The sequence below is a fragment of the Polypterus senegalus genome, chromosome 4, assembly GCF_016835505.1.
Source record: "Polypterus senegalus isolate Bchr_013 chromosome 4, ASM1683550v1, whole genome shotgun sequence".
NCBI classification, from domain to species: domain Eukaryota; kingdom Metazoa; phylum Chordata; class Cladistia; order Polypteriformes; family Polypteridae; genus Polypterus; species Polypterus senegalus.
In genome coordinates, this window is record NC_053157.1 from 244,326,668 (window position 1) to 244,350,702 (window position 24,035).

The 24,035-nt window shown below is 41.0% G+C and overlaps 2 protein-coding genes across 3 annotated transcripts in view; one reads left to right on the forward strand and one right to left on the reverse strand.

Moving 5' to 3' along the window:
* Positions 1-24,035, forward strand: part of LOC120528357 (zinc finger protein 184-like) — a 700,371-nt gene that overhangs the window by 366,839 nt on the left and 309,497 nt on the right. The gene's annotated exons all lie outside the window — the stretch shown is intronic.
* On the reverse strand, positions 5,456-10,128 carry LOC120528359. Its single transcript, XM_039752504.1, has 2 exons — positions 9,589-10,128; positions 5,456-6,887 (listed from the first exon to the last, which is right to left on the reverse strand). Exons 1-2 carry the CDS (start codon positions 10,001-10,003, stop codon positions 5,584-5,586), a joined length of 1,719 nt encoding a protein of 572 aa, XP_039608438.1. The 5' UTR covers positions 10,004-10,128; the 3' UTR covers positions 5,456-5,583.

The window sequence follows — 24,035 nt, forward strand, 5'->3', positions numbered from 1 at the left end:
CAATACTCTTGACATAGTAATGTTTTTTTTCAAGTTGTGTTTTACCAACCAACATTGAATCCACTGTCCCCCTGTGGCCTCTCTGCTTTTATGCTCAGTCCAGATGGTTGAAGCCTGCACATGGTTGTGGCTGGACACATGCCTCTGTAGCCCCTTGTCTCGATCAAGTGCTGCTTTCCAGTTGTTAAAACCAGTTAAGACAGTGGTTCTCAACCTGTGGGGTGGGCCCCCCTAGGGTGGCGCGAAGATGTGAAAAAAAAAAAAAAAAACAAGAATCAAAAATATGAAAAAAATCTGTTGAAACCAAAACAAATTAACTTAAACTACATTCTGATACTAGAACAATAAATATAGAGTTAAATAAATGTCGATAAAAGTTCAAAGGTTGAGAAACGCTGAGTTAAGATTTAAACTACATCCCTCTCATTAACTGTGCTGCCATATTTCCGACAGGAAAACAGAAGCATGCGTCCCGCACAACAGAGTACTCCAGCCATGGTCGTGCGGTACCAGGCAGGATTGATGATCTTAATGTTGTACCACCAAATACACGTTTGGGGTAACTACCCAGTATTGGCTGGGATGGCGTATTGCAATTTAAGTCACTGGGTAGCTGAGTGGGTTGCTTTGGGGCAGCAGTTGTTGGCAGAGGTACAGGAGAAGCAGTGCCTGTTGATGCCACAGGAGTAGACATGCCAGCTGATGTCTCTGATGTACCAACAGCAGCATCATTGCTACTGCTATTGGTAATGGCAGGGCAGCGCCACACTTTTTAAAGCTTGGAAAAAAGGATGCGTCTCACAGCATTAACTTTCCCTTTGTGAGCTGCTGTAAGCTGGGGTGGGAAGTGAATAAGCTTTACTAACATCGCTGTGATTACATCAGTATATGAAACGAGAAAACTGTTGAGTGCAGAGTTGAAAGCTGGAGCGGGTCTTTGTGTCGGGGTCTGACAGACAGACTCAGGTCCTCCAGTCGGCTCTATGCAGCAGACAGGTTTACAGCGGTGCTTGTGGGATCGAGAAAGAAACACTTCTCTACCAGACTGAAACTGTGAGAAGAACAATGGACTAGTCCCCTATTGACTGTACAAATATAGATTGATTTTTTAGTTGTTGTTAATTATCTCTGGAGTCCCAATGATTTTGACGACAGAGATTTGCTGTTTCCTCAAAACCTCCCGCCATTGTGCAGTTCATTTTGCGCAGCCCTGCCTACTGAGAAACCTGACACCGGGTCATTTGCATACTAACAGTGATTGGATGTTTAGCTGGGGGGAGGGAGGATCTCTGCCGAGTGCTGCGTGAGCTGCGGACAAACAAAGCACGGAGGGAAAGAGTGAACAAGAGGTGAAACCTAACATCTCATCTGTGCCTTTTCCAGTGGATTTTTCAGCGACTGGATTAAATCTTGTCCATATTCAGTTTGTGGGTAATCTATTATTTTCTTTCTCAACTTCTAAAAGTTTGATTTAAGGGGACAGGATGTTTGTTTAAGAGGGCATTGCCCCCTTTTGCCCCAGCGTAGACCTGGCCCCGAGTATAAGAACCTTATCCCATGTGAAACATGGTGGGGGCGGCACGGTGGCGCAGTTTTTAGCGCTGCTGCCTCGCAGTTAGGAGACCCGGGTTTGCTTCCCGAGTCCTCCCTGCATGGAGTTTGCTTGTTCCCCCGTGTTTCTGTGGGTCTCCTCTGGGTACTCTGGTTTCCTCCCACAGTCCAAAGATATGCAGGTTAGGTGCATTGGCGATTCTAAATTGTCCCTAGAGTGTGCTTGGTGTGTGGGTGTGTGTGCACACCCTGTGATGGGCTAGCGCCTTGCCCAGGGTTTATTTCCTGCCTTGTGCCCTGTGTTGGCTGGGATTGGCTCTAGCAGACCCCTGTGACCCTGTGGTTAGTATATAGTGGGTTGGATAATGGATGGAAACATGGTGGTGGTAGTATTATGGTTTTTGGCCTGTTTTGCTGCATCTGGGTCAGGATGGCTTGCCTTCATTGATGGAACAATGAATTCTGAATTATATCAGAGAATTCTAAAGGAAAATGTCAGGACATCTGTCCATGAACTGAATCTCAAAAGAAGGTGGGTCGTGCAGCAAGACAATGACCCTAAGCACACAAGTCGTTCTACCAAAGAATGGTTAAAGAAGAATAAAGTGAATGTTCTGGAATGGCCAAGTCAAAGTCTTGACCTTAATCCAATCGAAATGTTGTGGAAGGACCTGAAGCGAGCAGTTCAGATGAGGAAACCCACCAACCTCCCAGAGTTGAAGCTGTTCTGTACAGAGGAATAGGCTAAAATTCCTCCAAGCCGGTTTGAAGGAATGATCAAAAGTTACCGGAAATGTTTAGTTGCAGTTATTGCTGCCATTGGGGGGGAGGTGGGTGGGTTTGGAGGTCACACCAGATACTGAAAGCAAAGGTTCACATACTTTTGCCACTCACAATTATGTAATATTTGATCATTTTCTTTTTGTGTCAATTATTTAATTGGTTTCTCTTTATCTACTTTTAGGACTTGAGTGAAAATCTGATGATGTTTTAGGTCATATTTATGCAGAAATATAGAAAATTTGAAAGGGTTCACAAACTTTCAAGCACCACTGTAGACTTTAGCTCTGCCTTTAACACAATCATCCCTTCAAAGCTGGCTGTAAAACTGAGCAGGTTGGGCCTGAGCACCACCCTCTGCAATTGGACCCTGGACTTCTTGAGCGAGAGGCCCCAATCAGTTTGGATGGGCTACAACACTTCCAGCATCATCACACTGAGCACTTGAGCACCGCAGGGCTGCATGCTTTGTCCGATGCTGTTCACCCAGCTGACTCATGACTGCACAGCCACACACAACACCAACCACATCATCAAGTCTGCGAATAATATGACGGTGCTGGGACTGATAAGCAGGGATGTTGAGATGGAATGGCTGTCTGCATGGTGTGAAGACAACAATCTATCTCTCAATGTTGACAAGACAAAAGAGATAATCGTAGACTTCAGAAAATCACGTCCTGCCCACATCCCACTCAGAATCAATGGTTTAGATGTGGAGACTGTTATGTGCACGCCGAGGAACTTGGTACTCCTAACTGAAGAACTTACGTGGACACATAACACCTCATTACTAATCAAGAAAGCCCAGCAGAGACTACACTTCCTGACGCGACTGAAGCGAGCAAGTCTTCCCCCTTCCATCCTCACCATGTTCTACAGAGGAACCATTAAGAGTGTTCTGACCAGCTGCATCACTGTCTGGTATGGCAACTGCAACATATCTGACCGCAAGTGCCTGCAAAGGATAGTGAAGACAGCAGAGAACATTTTTGGGATGCCTCTCCCTTCACTACAGGACATATTTTACAAACGCAGTGTCCGCAAGGCCTGCAGCATTGTGTAGGACTCCTTACACTCCTCACATGGACTTTTCACACTTCTGCCATCCAAAAGAAGATATTGCAGCATCAAAGCCAGATCTCCCAGGCTGCAGGAGAGTTTTACTGCCAAGCTGTTAGACTCTTTAACACCAGGCTGCCCCCCCGGGATGTCCCACACTGCCTCAACCACCTCTAAAAACTGAACTTTTATACATGTGAGCCATTTAACTGCAAAGACAAGTGTGCATGTAGAAAAGAACTGAAAATCTCATACTGACCTTTAAGTATTTTTACACTCTTGTTTTCCTTTTGCTGTGAAACATTCTGACCTCTCATTGTTTACACGTCTCAAACAACTATTATTATACACTAGTAATTTCTGTATTATCTATACCTATTATTTATTATATTACATATGTCACACATCAATATTGCTGTTACTTCTTTGTCTTGTCTTTGCACAATGTCTTGTCTTGTTTGTGCTTTAATTTTAAATTTAAATTTTAATTCTATTTATTAATTTATTATTTGCACATCATGTTGTTAGCCTGTGGAGCCATCGGCTTCGCAATTTCGTCTATCTGTATACTTGTATATAGTTGAGATAACAATAAAGTTCACTTTGACTTTGATGAATGGCTGTCTGCCCTCACCCCAAGCATCAGTCATCAGATGACATCCCAGAGATGGTACAAGTTTATTGCTTCCTAGATAAGGTCCCATCTCCAAAGCTCTGAAACAAAAATATTCCCCTTGTCATTGGCACTGCATTGTGGATTTCATTTGACTTCTCCATTTTTTATTATTACATTGAACTTTTCAGTTGTGTCCTGTGGTTGAAGTTGTTATCACAACACAGTACTGTTGCTACCTCATTCTGTTGTCTGATGTTTGTATTGTTCACCATCTTATGTCATAGCACTGGTGCAGAGATGATCAGTCCCTGTCCTGGCAGTACAGTTTCCGAGTCCTTCATGAAATCCTACATGTTGCTGATGACGGCTGATACAGGACGACCACTTTCAACATTGAGAACAGCTAAGAGGCTTACCACAAGTAAGCCAGTCATTTATGAATATGAAGGCCACTGCCAAAAACATTTTTTGGAAGAGTATCATTTACCACATTCAGAACAGGTGTACTGCTTCTCTCCAGTGTGGATCCTTCTGTGGCACCTAAGTGTGGTTTGATGTGAGAATCGTTTGCCACATTCTGGACAGCAATAGGGTTTCTCTCCAGAGTGAATTCTTATATGAGAGTCGTGGTGTCTGAGAAAAGCTTGTCACATTCAAAACAGCTTTGGTTCTTACCATAATGAATTATTTTATGTTTGTGAAGAGAACTGTTATATGAGAATCACATTCCACATTCAGTACAACTATAAGGTTTTTCTTTAGTATGACTTCTTCTGTGATTATGAAGAGAACTAAGGCGTGAGAATGGCTTGCCACATTCCAAGCAAATGTGAGGTTTCTCTCAAGTGTGAAGTCTGATGTGACTCTGTAGGGTGCTTTTTTGAGAACTGCTTATCACATTCAGGGCAATAATATGGTTTCTCTCCAGTATGAGTTCTGATGTGGCGCTGAAGTGAGTATAAATCTAAGAATCGTTTCTCACATTCAGAACAGCAATGAGATTTTTCTCCAGTATGGATTTTGATGTGTCTATAAAGACTGGTTTGTATAACATTTGCCACATTCAGAACATACATACAGTGGAACCTCGGGTCATGACCGTAATTCGTTCCAAATTCTTGCTTGCAAACCGATTTGGTCATTGTCATGACCCAAACTAATTTCCCCCATAGGCTGTATGTATAAACTGATTTTTTTTAAAGATTTTTAAGCACAAAAATAGTTAATTGTACCATAGAATGCACAGTGTAATAGTAAACTAAATGTAAAAACATTGAATAACACTGAGAAAACCTTGAACAGAGAAAACTAACATTGAAAGAATTCACACTACAGCCTTATGAAACGCTTGCTATAAACACTTTTTTTAATGAGTTTTAAGCACAGGAAAAAAAAAAAAAAAAAAGAAAAATTGAAAAATCCATAATTTATACAAAAACTAAACTTGCATGAGTCGAGATCTGGCATGAAGGAAGTGAGAAGGAAGTTGGGTGGAGAGGGGGTTACAGTTTTGAGGGAGAGTCCCTCTGCGAGATTGAGGGATGTTCTTCTTCAGGTGTATTCTCTTTTGTGATTTATTCTGTTTCTGGTGTTTTTAGCCGTTTAGCTGGTGGATCAGACTTCGCAAAATAGTGGTCTATTGTGACTTGCCTTTTCCTACGCATTAAAATTTTTCGGAAATGCGAGACGACATGGTCATTCATCATGTTTATCACTTTATTCGCAACCGATTTGTCAGGGTGGTTCTTCTCGAAAAAATCCTGGCACTCGTTCCATTTTTCCATGATGCCTTTTATTGCATCACTTTTTATAACCACCCTTTCCTCTTCTTCCCCCGAGGACTGCTCCTTGGTGAGCAACTTATGCTGCTCCTGCTGGAGTTCAGCGAGTTTCTCCATCATCACCTCCTCCTTGTGATCCAGGACCAGGTCGTCGATATCCTCATTTTCAACTTCAAGACCCATGCTCTTGCCCATGGACACAATCTCATCCACAACAGGAGGCATAGCCTTCTCTTCCTGGGTAATGTAGGTCTTCTTTGGCATCCTCTTCCCGAACAATCCAGTCTCATTACAGTTGAACACTTGTTGTTGTATGTAGCCTTCATCCTCCACGAATTGTGTGGAATTTTTCATGAATTCCTTTGCAGCTGCAGAGTTGGAACTAGTAGCCTCCCCATGCCGTACCACACTATGAATGCCACTTCTCTTGCGAAACTTTTCAAACCATCCTCTACTGGCTTTAAATTCCTCTCCTGCGCCACTTGTAGAAGGATAGTGTTGCAGCAAATCACCATGAATCTTCCTGGCTTTCTCGCATGACATCGCCTCACTTACGATATCCCCTGCAAGTTGCTTCTCGCTCAACCACGATAACAACAATTTTTCCACCTCTTCCAGCACTTGAGGCCTCTGCTTGGTTAACACTGTCACTCCTTTTGCAACATCAGCTGCTTTAATGGCATCTTTCTGCTTTAAAATAGTTGAAATTGTAGATTTTGACTTTTTGAACTCAGTGGCAAGATCAGTAACACGAACACCATGCTCATACTTTTCAATAATTTTTTTCTTTAATTCAATTTCAATTTTCTTCAAACCTTTCTTCTCACCAACACTGCCACTCTTCACTTGCTTGGTTAATTGCAAATTTAATACAGAAGCACAACATTTTTTTCCAGTATGAATTTGGATTTCTTTCTCAACTTGCTGTCGATCAGTTTTGATGACTTCTGTCTGTGTTACTCCAGTAGCAGGGAGAGAACTGCACTGCAAAAAGGCTGCTGTCAGGTTCTCTGATCCTCTTGCTGATTTCTTCATTTTGTATTGAGGACAGGGCTGACCAAATGAAGGTGGAGGGAAGCTGCCATTCTTCTGTAAATCTGAAATAACACAAACATTTTAACTATTATAACTTCTTTTCCTGACATGTTTACCCAAAGTGAATTTCAACATTTAACACATAATTGGTTACATTTTTCTTGTTCTTCCAACTGGAGTACAGACAGGTCACGTGACTTGCTCGTGGTCACATGGTGTCAATAGCTGAATTTGAACAGCTGAACATTACCAAAATACAGAAACACATCCTCGACAGTCTAACAGTTTTATTGTCTTGCTACAAGAGATAAAAAAATGGTTTGTAATAAATGTGCAAAAAGAAGTCAGTCATGGATGATTCTCTGCTAACACTTTCAACAATACAAACCTTATTCACCATCTGAGAAGTCAACACACAAGGGACTGGTCTGAAGAACGAGCTGTTCAAAGGCTGAGGTGACCAGCAAGCTTAGTCTAGCTCAATCGCCTACTCTCACTCGGCCTCCAATAAATGGCAGCACTTAGTATTATAAGGTTGAGTTTTCTAACAGCAAGAACACCAAAGACTTACTGTGACAGCAAAAACAGTCGAATTGGTAAGCCTGGACAATCAGCCACTTTCAGGTCTGGAGACCTTCTAGATCATTTAGATCCACGATTCCATCTGCCAGTAAGTGTTTGTTGACAGATTTATTTATTTAATTAATTAACCAGGCATTAGCTATTTTGACTAAAATCCCTTTTATTAGCCTTTTAGTGAGTGTGTAGGTAGATGGGAGGAAAGGGATGCAGAGTTTTACCGTGCTGGTACATAAATATAAATCGTTATCAAGTGATGTCGATTAGTTACAAATTGTAATCAGCCCTCTTATTGGCTAATTGGGTAGAATGGTAGGAGCCTTGTCTTTACACATAAATAAAATAATAATAATACTAATTATGCATAATAACCATTGAATATGAATAGTCACTATATAGTTATGAATTCTGTAACAGATATTATTATCATAATGAATTATTTCCCCAAATAAAACAATGGTACAAGGACACGTATTTCTCAGATGATTGCAAATCTCAAACACATAAACTGCTTAGGTCGGGGTCTCGACCACACAGACGCACTTGGAGCGACAGACGACAGCCGAGAGATCCAAAGAAACTCCCCACCAACAAAACTGCAGAATGCATGAAGAAATTGTCAATAAAGATAAAAACGATATTTGAGTCAGCAGCATCAGAGGTGAATCTTTAACTCTGTGAAACTTATACCACAAGAGATGCTGGGCCACTGGCTTTCTGGAGGACCAATAAAAGTCATCGTCCTACCTGTGCCCTCCTTATACGAGTGGGGACAGCAAGGGTCTGTTCAGTACGGGAGCACACGTTGTGGATGACAGGAGGACCAGACTGTCCTCAGAACATGCAGAGATGCTAATATTCTTAGATGAGAACCTGAGGCGTTCAACAAGACCGTCTCGTTTTCTTCTTGTCGTAGTAGATGGCTACAAATATCTAATTGAACATTTTATTTGATTAGAAATGTGAAGAATGATTAGGACATGCCTTGTTTTGCTCAGCTTGATTTTGTTCCATTATGTGTGCATTATGGGTAAATGTTCTTTGTGTATGCAGTAGCACTTTGTAATGGAATGTGAAGTTTATACATAGCTATAAATACATTTATTATTATTAAGAAAAAAAAGGTTTTATTGATATCAGCAGATCCTAATGGAATGGGTGATCAATATCAACTCTAAAGACTTTGATCAGAAACTTCCTACCCAATAATGTGTCTGAATTCGGGTTTTCTCTTGTTAATTGTAATGTATGTAATGATATTTACATCCTCTAGATCCTAATCTGTACTAAAAATAAACATACAAATATATTAGCTTGTGTTAGGGGGGCACAGTGTTTAGCACAGCTACTTTATTGTTCAAGTGTCCTGGGGTCAAATCCTGCCCACAGTTGTTCTACATAGTGGTTCTGAATGATGGTTCTGGTTATTCTTGTTCTTCCCCTCATCCCCTAAAACACGCAGGTGAAGAGGAGTGGTGACTCCAAATTTACCCGATGTGACAGTGGGAGACGGAAGGGCCCCAACATCATCTCCAAGTGAAGATTTCACACCACGGCCAACTTGTGAAGGCTATGCTGCCCCACTACGTTCAGGGTGAGAGCAGAACACAAGATGCTGAAAGAAGACCCCGAGACCCACTGAATGTCATTATGGGTCATACAGGTAGCTCTTGTCACTGTTAACATCAAAGTGCACAAGATTACCATTAGAAAGATGAGGCACATATTAGTTGTGCACTGGCCTGAGCAAATTCACTCTTATTTAGTCCACAGGGGTGAGGATTGTGTTCTTACTTATTCATTTCTTTTTGTGGATGTTTCTACTTTAACTGCCACACAATTTAAGACATATACTATATGTCTTTAACAAAATAAACTTTTGCTGTTCTCATTGAACGTAATACATTGTTGGCCAAATATATGTCACAGCTTCAGTCAAACCTTCATGATGTGCAAGTCATGCACTCAACACTTTAGATTTTTTCCTTATTCACCCAAGTTTTTCTAATTTATCATTTATTAGGTAACCTATTGTTTGTTATCATGGACCCGAGCAGGTGGTCTTTATCCAAGTTTAATTAACCGTGTATTCCACTCTCATTTCAATCTTCTAGAAACATCAAAACACCCACCATTAGATTTTATAAATGCTCTCTCTCTTTTATATTTAATTACATTACTCACTTATTCCAACACTCCCAGGTGACTCTTCTCCTTCTCTCCCATTTTCCTCCGTGATTTTCTCTTCAGACTCTGATAACTCTGATTTCAGCTCTGCAGAATTCTCCTGTGTCGCCAGTCGTCTCGTATTAGTGGACCAGGGCTGTAAACTGGATGGAGATTCTTCACAGGCATCTTGCTTGAAAATATCCTCAGTTTCATGCTTTTGACGTTCAAGACCAATGGAGAAATCATTCAAATCCTCAGCTTTAACGGCAGTAGTCACCTCCTTGCACTCCTCCTCCTCTTTAAAAACTGAAATTCTTTCTTCGTGATTCTCCAGCTTCACACACACATCATCTGGTTTGAGCCGCTCACAGTCCTCTTCTTTAATGTCCACCATTCTTTCATTCACACCATCTTCTCTGGCAGAGGCCATGCTCTGTGGGAAACTCTTCTCTCTCTTTAAATGTCTTCAGTTTTCTTCTCCGATTAACTTCTCACATGGACAGCCCTGAGCTGGAGGCCATTAGACACCTCAGTGTATGGACAAGTGAAATGGGAAAGCCCTGTGAAAATAAAAGTGGGAGAATTAACTTTATAAAGTTAGTAAAAATAATGAGCACACTTCAGGGTCACAGTGCTCTGCATAAGGTTTGGTTCAAAGACACATTTTTCTCTATTTCCTTCTTTGCTTCACAGTTTAAAATTACAAATCACACAATTCAGATGTAAAGTGCACTGCAGACCTTCATTTGCATACATTTCAGTCCCACCATGTAGATATGACAACACTTTATTTACACGGCACCACCATGTTTGGACACAGCAATGGCAGGTGTATTAAAGCCGTCATATTTAGGGCTATGTTGGATATCCTCGCTGGACTTGAACTGCGCATCGGGAGCTTCATTCAGTTAAATTGTTATATCTTATATATGTGCTCCTTTTTGTGGGATATTCAGCTTTTACAGAGTTAAAAGGGCGAGGGCAGTTTCTATGGTGGATTAGATCATAAATTTGGAGCAGAGATACTCCTGATGGGTAATTCCACGTCAAATCATCACACTTTAGAACCTCATCATCACAGATTTTTATGAAATTATAAGGTAGCTTTAGTAAACAATTGGCCAATTTTAAAATAGGGTTTTTAACTAATCAAATTTTAAAATTATAATCACTCATAACATGGCCATTTTTTCATTGTTCTTTATTTTGTCTTATACAATTTATTGTATTAGGAATTTGTTAGTTTTTGCAGATCACAGAGTCAGCCATTGTACAGCACCCCTGGAGCAATTGAAGGTTAAGGGCCTTGCTTAATGGCCCAGCAGTGTAGGATTTCTTTTGGCAATGACAGGGATTCAAACCGGCAACCTTCCTTGGAGATAGCATAGTATTTACACAAACTTGAGAGATAGAAAAGAGCTTTAAAATGAGATGAGAACCATTACTGTGCAACTTTAGGTACAAATAGCCAGTCAAGGTCATAATCCAGCATAGTTTTCAAATGTTGTGATCTTAAATCTCCTTATTATTGTTGATCCAAGTCACGTGCAATTTCAGTTCCATGGGACACTCAGGTGACCAAATCAGCAGGCCAAGTCTCGTTAAAATCTGTGACGATGAGATCACACTATAAACTGATTTTCATCCACCTACAGAGGCTAAAAGTGCAGGAAAACTGGAGGCTCAGAAATGTCTGTGTGGTCTCACAGTCACAGCACTTCACTGGTACAATAACATAAAGGAGATCACGCTGAAGACAGAAGGAGAAGTTTCACAAGTGGACACCACAGTTTATAACTGGCTGGATGAAGATGGAATGACAGAATTAACACAGAAAAATAGATTTTAGATTTAAAAATGGAAATGTGCGGAATTTAGAAACTGAATGGGTGACTGTTACAAATCTTTTCAATTTATTAAAACGATTGAATACTCTGTAGTTTTACAAGTCAGATATTATTTTGTAGTTTGTTGTTATTAAGTGAATGCAACTCTTTGTAGAAATTCAGTCACATTTCTGTCTGTTTGTGTGCATCTTTCCTGTATGTTTTCTTGTTAAAAATCACATGGACTAGTTCAGTCCATGAGACAGAAATGTCAAAGCAAGCAGAATCGGATACTCAAAAAGTCCAAAAAACTAAGAAACATGAGCTTAACTGCAAAACTGAGGGCACAACAATATCCTGGCTACTTTTATTAATCTGGAAAACAACTTTTCCGCAAGTTTTGCTAGGGCACCAAAGACTGAACACGAAAAGATACTTGCAATGGCCGCGTCAAATCTAAAACCCATCTCAAGAAAAGGAGAAATCAAGATCAATAGATGTTCACCTTCAGGTAACAAAAGAGGAGACAACAAAATCGTCACATGCAAGATGCCAGTTTGTGTAGGATTTTGTGGCCTTGTTTGCGGAGTCGGACGTACCGCTTCAGAAAAATGGCGAAGATGTGTCCTTTATTAAGCACTAGCAGGAGTACCCGGCATTGCCCAGGAATCTATAACCGGTGAATTTCCCAAATGAAAGAAACAGAACATAGAAATAGAACAAACAGTTTTCTGATTCAAATTTAATTGTAAGTTCCTCCACTGGATTCTGTCTGCTGTGGCGTTTCAGACGCTCTTGAAATAGACTTTTTTCTAGAATCTGATGTGGACCTTCCAATTCTACGTGTCTTTTATGTGTTTTTTTTTATGTGGCATGGGAATATTAGCAAAAAGCAGGATAATTATAATGTGTTACATGGTATTAAGTATGGAATAAGGACCACAGTGAGATGAACTTACGTTATTTACAATACGGCAGAAAGTGAATAAATAGCACCAGTCAGTCAGAAAGAGCAACACTGAAATCGTACTGCGAGTCAGAAAGCGAGGAAATAGCACCACAAATACGGAAAGCCAGTGAGAAAGAGTAGCACTGCAACCGTACTGGGAAAAAATGACTCGGAGGGGTGTTCCGTGTTTGTAAGGAGTGTCTTTGTTGAACCGTGCTGCCATCTAATGGATGTTGAAGATGGTAACTACATTGAGAAATGACATACAACCACTGGTGCGTGTGGAGGAAGGATGCTGTCTTTCTAAGGTGAGTGTCTGTTCAAACGTGGTGCAATATAAAGGAGTTTTGCAAATTAAATACAGCACTATCAGTGTGTATGGGAGTGTGACCCACGTAAACGCGGGTGTGTCAGCTGGTCACGTGCACTGGGTCGTTCACATTTTACATCCACACCGCAGTTCCCTTTCACCCGATTAAAGCAGTTGGCCTTCTCATACTTGGACACTTGCGACATCTTTTGGCAATTTAAAGAAACACGGGTAAAGTGCGACACACAGGGACCAAACGTGCAGCTAGATGGTGCCACCGTGAATGTCTGTTGCAACCATCTTGTCGCTGATAAGTACGGGGACATGTGCCGAACGTTGTGTCGGTGAAAAGGTGCCCTGCGCTTCACCATGAACATTTTTTTCCCAAACAAACATACACCCATGACTTCCTCCTGGTCACAAAGGAGCCCCATTCCCAGTTTGGTGGCGATCGGACGCCCGGTGCAGATGTGTATGGCGGACAAACAAACATACATACACACGTACATCGACTCTGCCTTATATATTAGACTGTAAACATGGAGGTGCGCTACCAGAAACTGAGAGCAGTCTTCGTCAAACTCATTGGCCCGTGTCTTTGAAAAACATATGGAGGCTGTTCATGTTGTATTTGATGACAGCACAGATAGCCAAGAGCACAGCGTTCTCAACACAGTGATAGGCGAGTAAACAGTCGGCTCAGGGCCGGCACAAGTGGCTGTGCACTGCAGAAAACACGCGAAGAACATGCAGAGCTCGAGAAAAATCAGAAATCAACGACGGGGCCGTGCGGGAGCGAGCGGCTCAACAAGCGCGTGCCCGGCGGACAGCACAGTTCGCAGAGGAAAAGTGCACGAGCGCGAAGAGAGCAGAAGCAATTCCGACTTAACGCACCTCCGCCAAGTCAGATGTAGTATTACATTTCACGGGACACTGACCGGAAAATAAATTAACGTAGCACCAGTTAAAAAATGCGTGACCCCCGTCATCCACAGTAAACTCGTGAAGGTGCGATTTGAGAGCTCACTCCCCAACACTTAAAAGCGAACCACGCGGCGTCAGGCACCTCCTCAAATTTAAAGCCGTTTAGCATATCGTGGTCTTCCTCATTACTAGCATTCCCACCCGCACGCGATCCCCACGTTCGACTTTGTCTTACCTTCTGCACCTTTGCTTGATCTTCTGGCCGTGAAGAAGTCTGAGCACGAGGGTCTTAAAAGAAAATAGAGAGTAACTGCTGTACGCAGTAGATATCTAGTACTTCATTCACGGACCGCCCACAACACCGTGACACACCCACAAAGTCTTTCACGGGATGCCCACACCATGACGATACACCCACAACACCAGGACACGCCCACTGAAAGGATGAACGGCCCGCTTATTGTGGCATCACTGAAGCGAAGGCCCGTCTGACTGACAGTAATCGATGTTATCTGGGACAAGTAGAAATGTCTTTCAGTCTCAGACGTATGATATCTAACCATTTCAAATTAACGTAACTAATTTCTAAGCACCTTGCCAAAAAAAAGTTATTGTTTCAAAAGGCCGCTGACTGTTTTATTTTTTCCTCAAGTGTCACATTATAATGAAAGTAAAAAGGCATATTATTAGTCCCGTGTTTCAAAGATACCTAATGAGAACAGTAATGTTAAGAGACACTGTTACCTTCTTACTACACTTAAAACGTGGACGTTATAGCTGGAAATTTCCAGTTAGCAAACTAATGGGACATATCATTAATACGACTGGTGTGGCTGGCCGTCTGCTCGTCTCTCTAATCTTTGTTTTAACTTTGTTTTTATTTTATTAGTTTATCTCAGCGGCCACTGTCCTATGATCGTAATTCTTTACTTAACATATTTTCTTGCTTTCTTTCCTCTCAATTTCCATCTGCTGATGGGATACTATGTGAACCTCCATATTTGTTTAATTCATCTGCTGACTTCTTCACCTTCATGCTGGTGTTCACCTGTCTCAGTGAGCTGAATGCCTCTCGGAGACGCAAACGCACCCGCCGCTGTTTTGGAAGAAGAGCCGGTATTGCTGTTAAACAACGCCGAATCAAGTCCCAGAGCTTGGATTCCCGATGCCTGCGAGTCGTCTATGACCCATCTTCTCCTGCACAGGACTCCAACCCTGGTCCATGGGCACTGGATACCAGATTTAATTTCTCTATTTCAAGGCGGCATCACTCTTCCTCGGTGTGCTCTCGGGGAGTTAACGCTGCTAATCTTCACACGCTCACCTGTGCTCATCCCGCAGCGAGCTCTTCTACTTCTATCAAGGCTGCTCTCTTGAACGTGAGATCTGTGTCTAATAAAACTTTTATTCTGCAAGACTTTATTATCTCAAATAATCTGGATTTCTTTTTCATCACTGAAACCTGAATTGTAAATGGTGACTCTTCATGTTTTACTGACTTGGTACCATCAGGTTATTCATTTCTAAACTCTCCTCGGCTGACTCGTCGGGGTGGGGGCATTGCCACTGTTACAAGGGGTCCGTTTAGTAGCTTCGAACTTTAACTTTTCGAAGTGTGCAGCTCCCTTTCTTTGTTGTTTGCTGTCGTTTATAGACCTCCTGTAATTAATGATATCTTCATCTCTGAATTCTCTGATTTCCTGGCTGATATCACCCTCTCCCATGACAAAGTATTTATTGTTGGTGATTTAACATTCACGTTTGTTGTCAATCTAAACCTTTGGTTAATGACTTTGTATCACTATTGGACTCATTTGATTTTATCCAGCATATTAATATCTCAACTCACTCTTCCTGGTCACACCCTTGATCTCGTTCTTACTCGTGATATTTCAGTTAATAATACTGATTTATGTGATGTTTCTTTTACTGATTACTTTTCTATAGTGATGGATTTGAATATTACTGTTGATGTTCCTACTACTAGTTGTCCCCAACTACTAGTTTTTACTAACTAACTACTACTATTATTTGAGATAATAAAGTTTTGCAGAATAAAAGTTTTATTAGACACTGATCTCACTACTAGTCTTGATGTGCATGTTCAATATGATGGTATCGATGATTCTGTTTTAGAATTTAATTCTTCTTGTAAAACAGTTTTAGACTCAATTGCTCCACTCAAGATACGCTTTAATAAGGGAAGACCTGCTCCCTGGCTAAATGAAACTACACGATCGCTGAGCCACTCCTGTTGAGCTGCTGAACAGCATTGGGAAAAAGATGGATTGATTGTTTCTAAACAGATTTTTAGGACTTCTCTATTCAACTTCCAGGTTGCAGTTAGAAAGCTAAACATGATTTCTTCACTGATTTAGTATCCCGTCATTCTACGAATCCTAGGGTCTTATTTAATTCAATTAATGTGGCCATTCACCCTCATTCTGTGATGGGATTAAATAGTACTTTTCTTTCATGTGAGCAGTTTCTTTCATTCTTTGTCAGTAAAATTGATACAGTCCGCTCTGGTGTTCAAACTGGCTATGAACTTCCTACTCTTAATCATGGCATTGTCTTGGAATCATTTGATCTTGTCTCACCTTCACAGCTAAAAAGAACTATTGACACCCTTAAACCTCATCTCAGTCCTCTTGATGTTATACCACCACACCTCTTAGCGGAAGCCTTTGTTGTTATGGGTTCATCTTCACTAGCCATTATCAATGGTTCTATAAGTGCGGGGCTTGTGCCCTCATTTTTTAAACATGTGGCAGTACGTCCCTGTCTAAAAAAGGCAGAATTAGATCCTGGAGTTTTAGCCAATTTTCGCCAGATTTCCCAATTTCCATTTCTAGCTAAAATATTAGAAATAATTATTTATAATCAATTGGTTGATCACCTTAACTCCAATAATTTATTTGAGATCTACCTATCTGGCTTTAGGCATTATCATGGTGTTGAGACAGCCTTCCTGAAAGTATTCAATGACATCTCTATTATTACCGACTCAGGTGGCGCTGCAGTCCTTGTCCATCTTGACCTGTCCGCTGCCTTTGACACCATTGACCATGAGATATTGCTGTTGCTGCTTGAACATCTTGTTCGGCTTAGAGGGGTCTGCTCTTAACTGGTTCAGGTCATATCTAACTGGTAGATACTTTTCAGTGACTTTAAATTCCTCTTTTTTGTCTACTGCTCCTCTTAAATGTGGTGTTCCTCAGGGATCCATTTTGGGTCCTATCTTATTCTCTATATACCTTCACCCTATTGGAGCTATTTTTAGGAAATGTAACATTTCTTTTCACTGCTATGCTAGTGATAATCAGGTTTATATCCCTGTCTGCAACTCTGCACAACTGTCTTTCTAAACTAAGATCCTGGATGGCTAATAATTTTCTTGATCTGAATCAAAATAAAACGGAGGTGCTTATTGTGGGTCCATCAGCTAAAGCCCAAATTGGTTTTGGATTTCTCGGCTCTTTCTCTGTCTTTTGCAAACCTCAAGTCTGCAATCTTGGTGATATCTTTGACAGTAACCTCTCTTTTGAGAAAAAAGTTAATTCTGTAGTCAAGTTGCTTTTTCCAGCTTCGTCTATTAGGTAGGATCAAGTCTTTTTATATCTTCAAGCTACTTATGCTTTTATCTTTTCTCACCTTGATTACTACAACTCGCTGTATTCTGGGATTAGCAAATCTCTGATATGCAGGTTACAGTTGGTCCAGAATGCTGCTGCTCACTTTCTGGTTGGGGCACGAAAGTCTGATTCTGTTTCTCCAATATTAGCTTCTTTTCACTGGCTGCCTATCAGTTTTCAAATTGATTTTAAAATCTTGTTGTAAGTTTTTAAATCTTTACATGGGCTTCCTGCTGCCTATTTATCTGAATTGTGTGCTTTACACCAGCCATCCAAGTGCTTAGATCTTCTCGTCAGTTGTCCCTTGTTGTCCATCGCACCAAGTGTCAAACTAAGGGGGGCAGACAGGGCTTTGGCAGCTGCTGCTCCTCGCCTGTGAAACTCTTTACCTCGTCACATAAAGGAGTCGTCTACAATTCAAAATGAGATTAAAGACTCATTTCTATTCACTTGCTTTCCATGTCCTTCAGTAATACTGATGGTTTCTTCATTGTGATTATGTAATCTGACTTTTATTTATTATTTATTTATGTTCATTCATTTTATTTCTGCTTATATTAATTGTATGTTTTTTCTTCTTTTGTTGTGAAGCACTTTGGCCACAGCATTCCTATGTTGTTTTAAATAAATTGACATTGACTTAGTAAAATATCCAGAGGTGCTTGTCAAACCTTATATTGCACTGAACATGTCGTAGAAAACAAATAAATAGTAAATATTTTTTGTAAACCATCTACACTTTCTGTTAATGTTAACAATGGAGTTCGCCGTGTCTGTCTCCGTTGGCGCGATTGCACACCGCTGAGGAGTTGATGAGGTGATTGGGGCGCACATGCAGGTGCAATCGCTCTCAATTGCTTCATCGGCTTCCTGCAGCGTGTTATTAAGGTGCTTAACCCACAGAGATATATATTTATGGGCCAGCAGGATAGAGGGAAGGAAAAAAGAAAAGATAAAACAGAAGGTGGTTAAAGAAGGGAAAAGGCAGTCATGGGAGACGATCCAGACAGCAGGAAGGAGAAGGCAGCGCGAACTGTGGCTCCGTGAGGGAGTACAGGCTGAGGCGCTCTGGGGCTGCTGGTTCACCCCACTGACTAAGCACATAGAGTGGGGCGAGTGAAATCTAAGACCTCCCAATGGATCTGAGGAGCGACTGAGTGAGCACAAAGGAAGACGGGAGGTGTGCCGACCTCAGATGGTCTGGCTGTGCAGTGTGGCTGGGGTCGAGCAGAAAGGAGTTTGTGTTGCAGAGTCTCCGCCGGCAATACGAGTGATGGGTGAGGTGGGGAGACAGAAGGTGGTGGGCTGTGATGGGGTGACGAGAGAGACTGCATTTTAACCTCTATTTTAATAGATTTATTTATTATGGATTTTATCCCCACATTTCACTGGTTTTATGGATTTTTGTTATTTATTTGGGTATCGTGTTTTTATGAATATATCACTATGGACACTTTTGGTTTTACTTTTAACCTTTTTTTAATAAAAGCTCTTGAGCACTTTCCACCATCCCCTGACTTCAGTGAAATTTGTCAGCTCATCTCGGTCAGAACTATGGATGGTGTTGGTTCAACAGACTACCATGTGGGAAGAGGGAGTCTGGAGTGGACCGGCATCGTCACATATTACACAGTAACCAGGCACATTACACAGTATTGGAAACAAAAAAAATAAAATAAAATAAAACAAGTACAACTTGGCTTGCAGTATTATCCAGTAGTATAGAAACAGTACATTTGAACATAACGGTCCACATCCGCCCTTTTAAAACCAAAGTATCTCCAGACAACAGCCACGGCTGCTTTTATCGGCAAAGGTTCTTCTGTGCCATCATGTTCAACTTTATCGTCTGCTACAGCTTCAGTTTCAGGATGTTCTCTGTCCATTTTCACCACTCAATACCTCCACTAACACATGCACTCCGTTGCGCGTGTGTTCAGCGGTGCAGCAGTGACAAAGGTCCCCCTTTAAACAGTCTCCCGCTGCGCCACGTTCTGAACGTTGTTTAGGCTATTTAAACTGGTGTTCCAGTATAAGAAAAATACGGAAGCGTATTAGGGCCATGGGTGAAAAACAAATACGGACACAGTGAAGAAAAAAAAAATCTAAATGTCGAGATTAAAGTCGACATTTACACTTTATTCTATTGTTTATTTTGTCAGTAGAATGTCGCAAACTAAACTTCATCTTAAAATGAATGTTTAATTTCCAAGATTTTATCAAACCTCGTCATTAATTAATGTAGCACATTAAATGTTTTATATTAAGTGTTCCCCGACCCAGTTTTTAATCTCTATGCGCTTCTTCAACTGACTTCCTCTTGCACTGTGAGGCGCAGACAGCGATCGCCGCACATTGACTTCATGATATTCCTGCTCTAAGAACATTCAGAATACTAAGAGAAATACTTGATATCTTCTTCACGATGAAATGTAATAAAGCATGTATTAAACATGGGTGGCGGGGGGCACGGTGGCGTGGCTATAGAGCTGCTCCCTTGCATTAAGGGGTTCCCAATTGTATGTTCTGTGTAGTGAACTTTATGGCAAGTGTGACGAGGCTCCAAAAAACTGGATATATAAATGGGTATCGCACAGGTTTAACTGGAATATCGTGTAAATGTTGGGTTCGTGATGTGGTGGTCGGAGACACGAACGCAGAATTCAATGGATGTTCTTCTGAGCGGGCTTTCTTTATTACATGCGCGCTGTCTCTATCTGACGTACTAAACTTCCAGTTCCAATCCTTGTTTTTTCTTTCTGCACATAACCAATCACCACACGATAAACGTCTTTGTGAAATTAAAACAAGGTATTAAAGCATATGGGGGCACGGTGGCGTGGTGGTTGCACTGCTGCTTCGCAGCAAGGGGGACCCGGGTGTTCCCTGCCTTGAGTTTGCATGTTTTTCTGGTGGGTCTACTCGGCGTGTTTCAGTTTCCTTTCAAAGACATGTAGGATGTGGGGTTTTGTTATGTATTATTGACCCTGCTACTTTATATGTTGCACGTATTCACCCCTGCGATGTGTTGGCGTCTCATTCAGGATTTACTCCTGCCTCGCACAGGATGCTTGCTGGGATGGGCGCAACCCTGAATGGATGGCATAATTAAGCATGTATAATGAAGATTTTTTTTTAATTTCTGAAAACTCTATCCCAGCAAGCACCGTGCCCCACATGCTTTAATAATTTAAAGTTCTGAAAACTCCGAGGTCTAAGTTAATAACTTGTTTTAATTTCACAAAGACGTTTATCTTGTGGTGATTGGTTATGTGCAGAAAGAAAAGGCAAGGATAGAAACTGGAAGTTTAGTACGTCAGATAGAGACAGCACGCATGCAATAAAGAAAGCCCGCTCAGATGAACATCCATTTAATCCTGTGTTCGTGTCTCCGACCCACCAAGCCCAATATTTACACAATATTTAAGTTAAACCTGTGCGATACCCATTTATATATCCAGTTTTTGGGGACTTTGTACTACACTGAACATACAACTGGGGACCCCTTAATGCAAGGGAGCAGCTCTATAGCCACGCCACCCATGTTTAATACATGCTTTATTGCATTTCATCGTGAAGAAGATATCAAGTATTTCTCTTAGTATTCTGAATGTTCTTAGAGCAGGAACATCATGAAGTCAAAGTGCGCCGATCGCTGTCTGCGCCTCACAGTGCCAGAGGAAGTCAGTTGAAGAAGCGCATAGAGATTAAAAACTGGGTCGGGGAACACTTAATATAAAGCATTTAATGTGCTACATTAATTAATGAAGGGGTTTGAGAAAATCTAGTAAATTGAACATTCATTTAAAGATGAAGTTTAGTTTGCGACATTCTACTGACAAAATAAACTATTAGAATAAAGTGTAAATGTCGACTTTAATCTCGACATTTAGATTTTTCTTCACTGTGTCCGTATTTTTTTCACCCGTGGCCCCTAATACGCTTCCGTAGGAAAAATCCATATCATAACAAAAATAAAAACAGTTTTAGGTATGCCTCGCAGTTAGGAGACCCGGGTTCGCTTCCCGGGTCCTCCCTGCGTGGAGTTTACATGTTCTCCCCGTGTCTGCGTGGGTTTCCTCCGGGCGCTCGGTTTCCTCCCACAATCCAAAGACATGCAGGTTAGGTGGATTGGCGATTCTAAATTGGCCCTAGTGTGTGCTTGGTGTGTGGGTGTGTTTGTGTGTGTCCTGCGGTGGGTTGGCACCCTGCCCAGGATTGGTTCCTGCCTTGTGCCCTGTGTTGGCTGGGATTGGCTCCAGCAGACCCCCCGTGACCCTGTTCGGATTCAGCGGGTTAGAAAATGGATGGATGGATGGTATGAACCGGTATCCCACTCAGCATTACTTCCAGCCATTGTTTTAACCTCGTTTTAACTGAATTTATTTACGGGATTTTAACCTCCACGATTCCATGTGTTTTCATTGTATTATTTATTTATTTGAAGCATCACAGGCATACATTAATTTTACGATGACACCCACAAGTTTCCATCCTGGTCATGAATTCCTCCCCTCAGCCCCAACTAGCTAACGTTAGCCGCACATCCCCTAACTGAACATGAAAAAGACGCTCTTTAGCAAGTGATTACGGTGAAGTGCTGACACTCGTCACCTCACTTACCTTTATCTTGCTGCTTTCTCATCTTCTGTTTTTCTTCTTTCTTTTCTCTGTCCTTTTCTGTGACAGCACTTTTTGCAGCTTTTCGACCCCAAGAAGACTAATCTGATGTTAGTCTGACTGATCACCTCAATATGGCGTACTTTACATGCGCGTTCACACACATGATTCGTGACACAGCTTACAAAATATGAATATGTTCCTTAAGATTATAAAGTTCAAGCTGTCATTTTCTTTGTCATGTGGCCACAGTGCTTCGCTGCGGGGCCGTAACACGGAGTATAATTAATGAGATTTCAGATAAATCTCAAACGTTAAATCTGAGTGACACGGATCCATGCCAGAAAACAACACGTCAAGATTTCTACATCACACTTTATGTCCGACACCATACAGAATGACATATATTTTAAATTTAAAATGCAGCGATATCCTGTTTATTCTGGGTAAATTGCATCAAATAGGGGAATAGCGTTCAACTGTGCCCTCCAAACTATTTCCTCGTTTTAATAACATGATGGGTGTCCTGTAATCCTGGCAATCCGGGAGACCCGAGGAGTTGCCTACCCGTGCTGTAGTTGGATTGCTGATTAAAGTTGTTTTTATTGGCGAGACTGAAAGTTTGTTGAAAATGACTCGGCAGAGTCGCCATGAAAGATGACTTGACACATTGGAATATATTTTACAGCTCAAAGAAGGAAACGAACGACGTTGTTCTTATGTGGACTTGGAAAGATACTGACTGTCATGAGAATAGTAAAAGAAGTATTTGTGTTCTTCAGGCGCCGACAACGAATTGACAACAGAAACAAAAACAAACAAACTGGCAGCTGTGGTTACCAGAATAATTCTGTAAAAATACGGTGAAGATGTGAACAACTTTACAGAACAACCTGTAAATTGTACACTTTAAAACCGTTATTTATTTAAAAATTACATTTTAAACTGTTGAATCCAACGTCTCTTCTCTGTTGAATTAACATGACCACACTGCTATAAAACTGATATTTTAAGTAAAATTCACATGCAGTTGATGTTTATTTTACAATGAACCCCATTCAGTTTCACTGTGATCAAGCTAATTCATCAGAAAAGAGCCGTTGGATTTACCAGTTTAAACTGTAATTTTTTTAACAACAGTTTAACAACTTTTCGTTATATAAACGTTTATAAACACGCAAAGCACCTTTCCTTTAGATCCTGTTCAAGTCTTAGGGAAAGATGTTCTTTTGATAAGCACAAAACAAAAGGGAGATCATTTCTTTTCTTTCCTTTCTTGTTTCTGATGTGCGTGTGCTATGTGAACTATTACAGTGGAGCGCGTGGTGGCGCAGTGGTTAACAAACTTGTTTGGCAGTGAGAAGTGAAGGTTTAAGCTCGTGTGTCCTTTGTGTTGAGTTGGTGTGTTCTCTGTGCCCGCATGGCGGTGCTTTCTTGCTGTGGTATCGTACTGCACGGTCACTTGTTGCTTTTAAATATACAGTAGTGTGAGAGTAAACAGATGTCTTCATGTGTGGTGAGTTGAGCGAGAGCAAATAGAAGCTGGGAGATAAAGGGTGTGTTAATGTTATAAATATTAATAATACTGGGATGAGTCTGAATGTGTTAAAACAGTTTGAGTGATTTGGTGTGTGTGTGTATTGAAGGGATCTCTGTGTTTGAGTGTTTGTGTCCACATATGTGCTGCTGTTTGAAAGATAAGACGAATGATAAAAATTTGTGCAAAAATGGAAATAAGTATGTTTGTTTAAAAGTTAAAAGAGCTCTTACCTGTAAAAAGATAAGAACAGGTGGTGTAAAAGGTCTCCAGATTAGACCTGATGATATCTGAGCACTGGCCGGGCTCAAATGGAGAGAGAATTTAATAAATAAATAAATGAAAGGGTAAAATTAAATGGAAGGAGACGTTCTTTATAACAGTAAAGGAGCAGCAGACAATCGGAGGCTTCCAGTCCACTGCTTAATTGCTGATTAAAAACCCACAGATTTTTGTATTAAAAGGCATTTTGATTTATTAATTTCTTTTCTCATCCCTTTCTTGTTTTACATATTTTAAAATATGAAGCAGAATAAATGTTAGAGAGATATTAATTATAAAGAGACACGGATCACATTAAAAGGTGCACCTCCCAGCAGGCACGAGAGTGTCTATTATGGGATGTTAAAAAGGCGAAGAAGGTGCACGAGTGCCGCAATAG

Excerpts from the sequence above, each read along its gene's own strand:
- LOC120528359 (XM_039752504.1), bottom strand. The coding sequence starts at position 10,003 with ATGGCCTCTGCCAGAGAAGATGGTGTGAATGAAAGAATGGTGGACATT. Across the intron at positions 6,888-9,588 it reads ACCTGGGAGTGTTGGAATAA|ATTTACAGAAGAATGGCAGC; the intron begins GTGAGTAATGTA and ends GTGTTATTTCAG.